Source organism: Eurypyga helias, unplaced genomic scaffold (genome assembly GCF_000690775.1).
Source record: "Eurypyga helias isolate BGI_N326 unplaced genomic scaffold, ASM69077v1 scaffold33452, whole genome shotgun sequence".
Lineage (NCBI taxonomy): Eukaryota > Metazoa > Chordata > Aves > Eurypygiformes > Eurypygidae > Eurypyga > Eurypyga helias.
In genome coordinates this window covers 973-1,215 of record NW_010235842.1, presented here as the reverse complement: position 1 = coordinate 1,215, position 243 = coordinate 973, and the positions used below count along the sequence as shown (strand labels likewise).

Below are 243 nucleotides of genomic sequence, written 5' to 3'. Positions count from 1 at the left end.
AGCGATGTCAGGGGGCCCCGAGGACGCGGCCGTTACCCTCCTGCGATCCCACTAGGCGAGGGCTCCGCACGTTTAATGGGGTTTTTTTTTTACCCTTCTCTGCAGGATTTAAAGGAAGAAATCGACATTCGGCTGTCGAGGGTGCAGGACATCAGGTACGAGCCCCGGCTGCTGGCTGAGGACGACAGCAGGCTCCTGCAGCTGGAGGCACAAGGTACCCTCTCGCCGCCGGGGGCAACAGAG

General features: G+C 60.9%; 1 protein-coding gene across 1 annotated transcript in view; it reads left to right on the top strand.

Moving 5' to 3' along the window:
* Positions 1-105: 105 nt before the first annotated feature.
* LOC104506081 (chromosome unknown open reading frame, human C1orf43) overlaps positions 106-243 on the top strand; it is a gene marked incomplete at both ends in the record, with an annotated part of 928 nt that continues 790 nt past the window's right edge. Inside the window, one exon of the mRNA XM_010146895.1 lies at positions 106-214. Within this exon, the coding sequence (XP_010145197.1) occupies positions 106-214 (109 nt within the window). The remainder of the gene's footprint in view (positions 215-243) is intronic.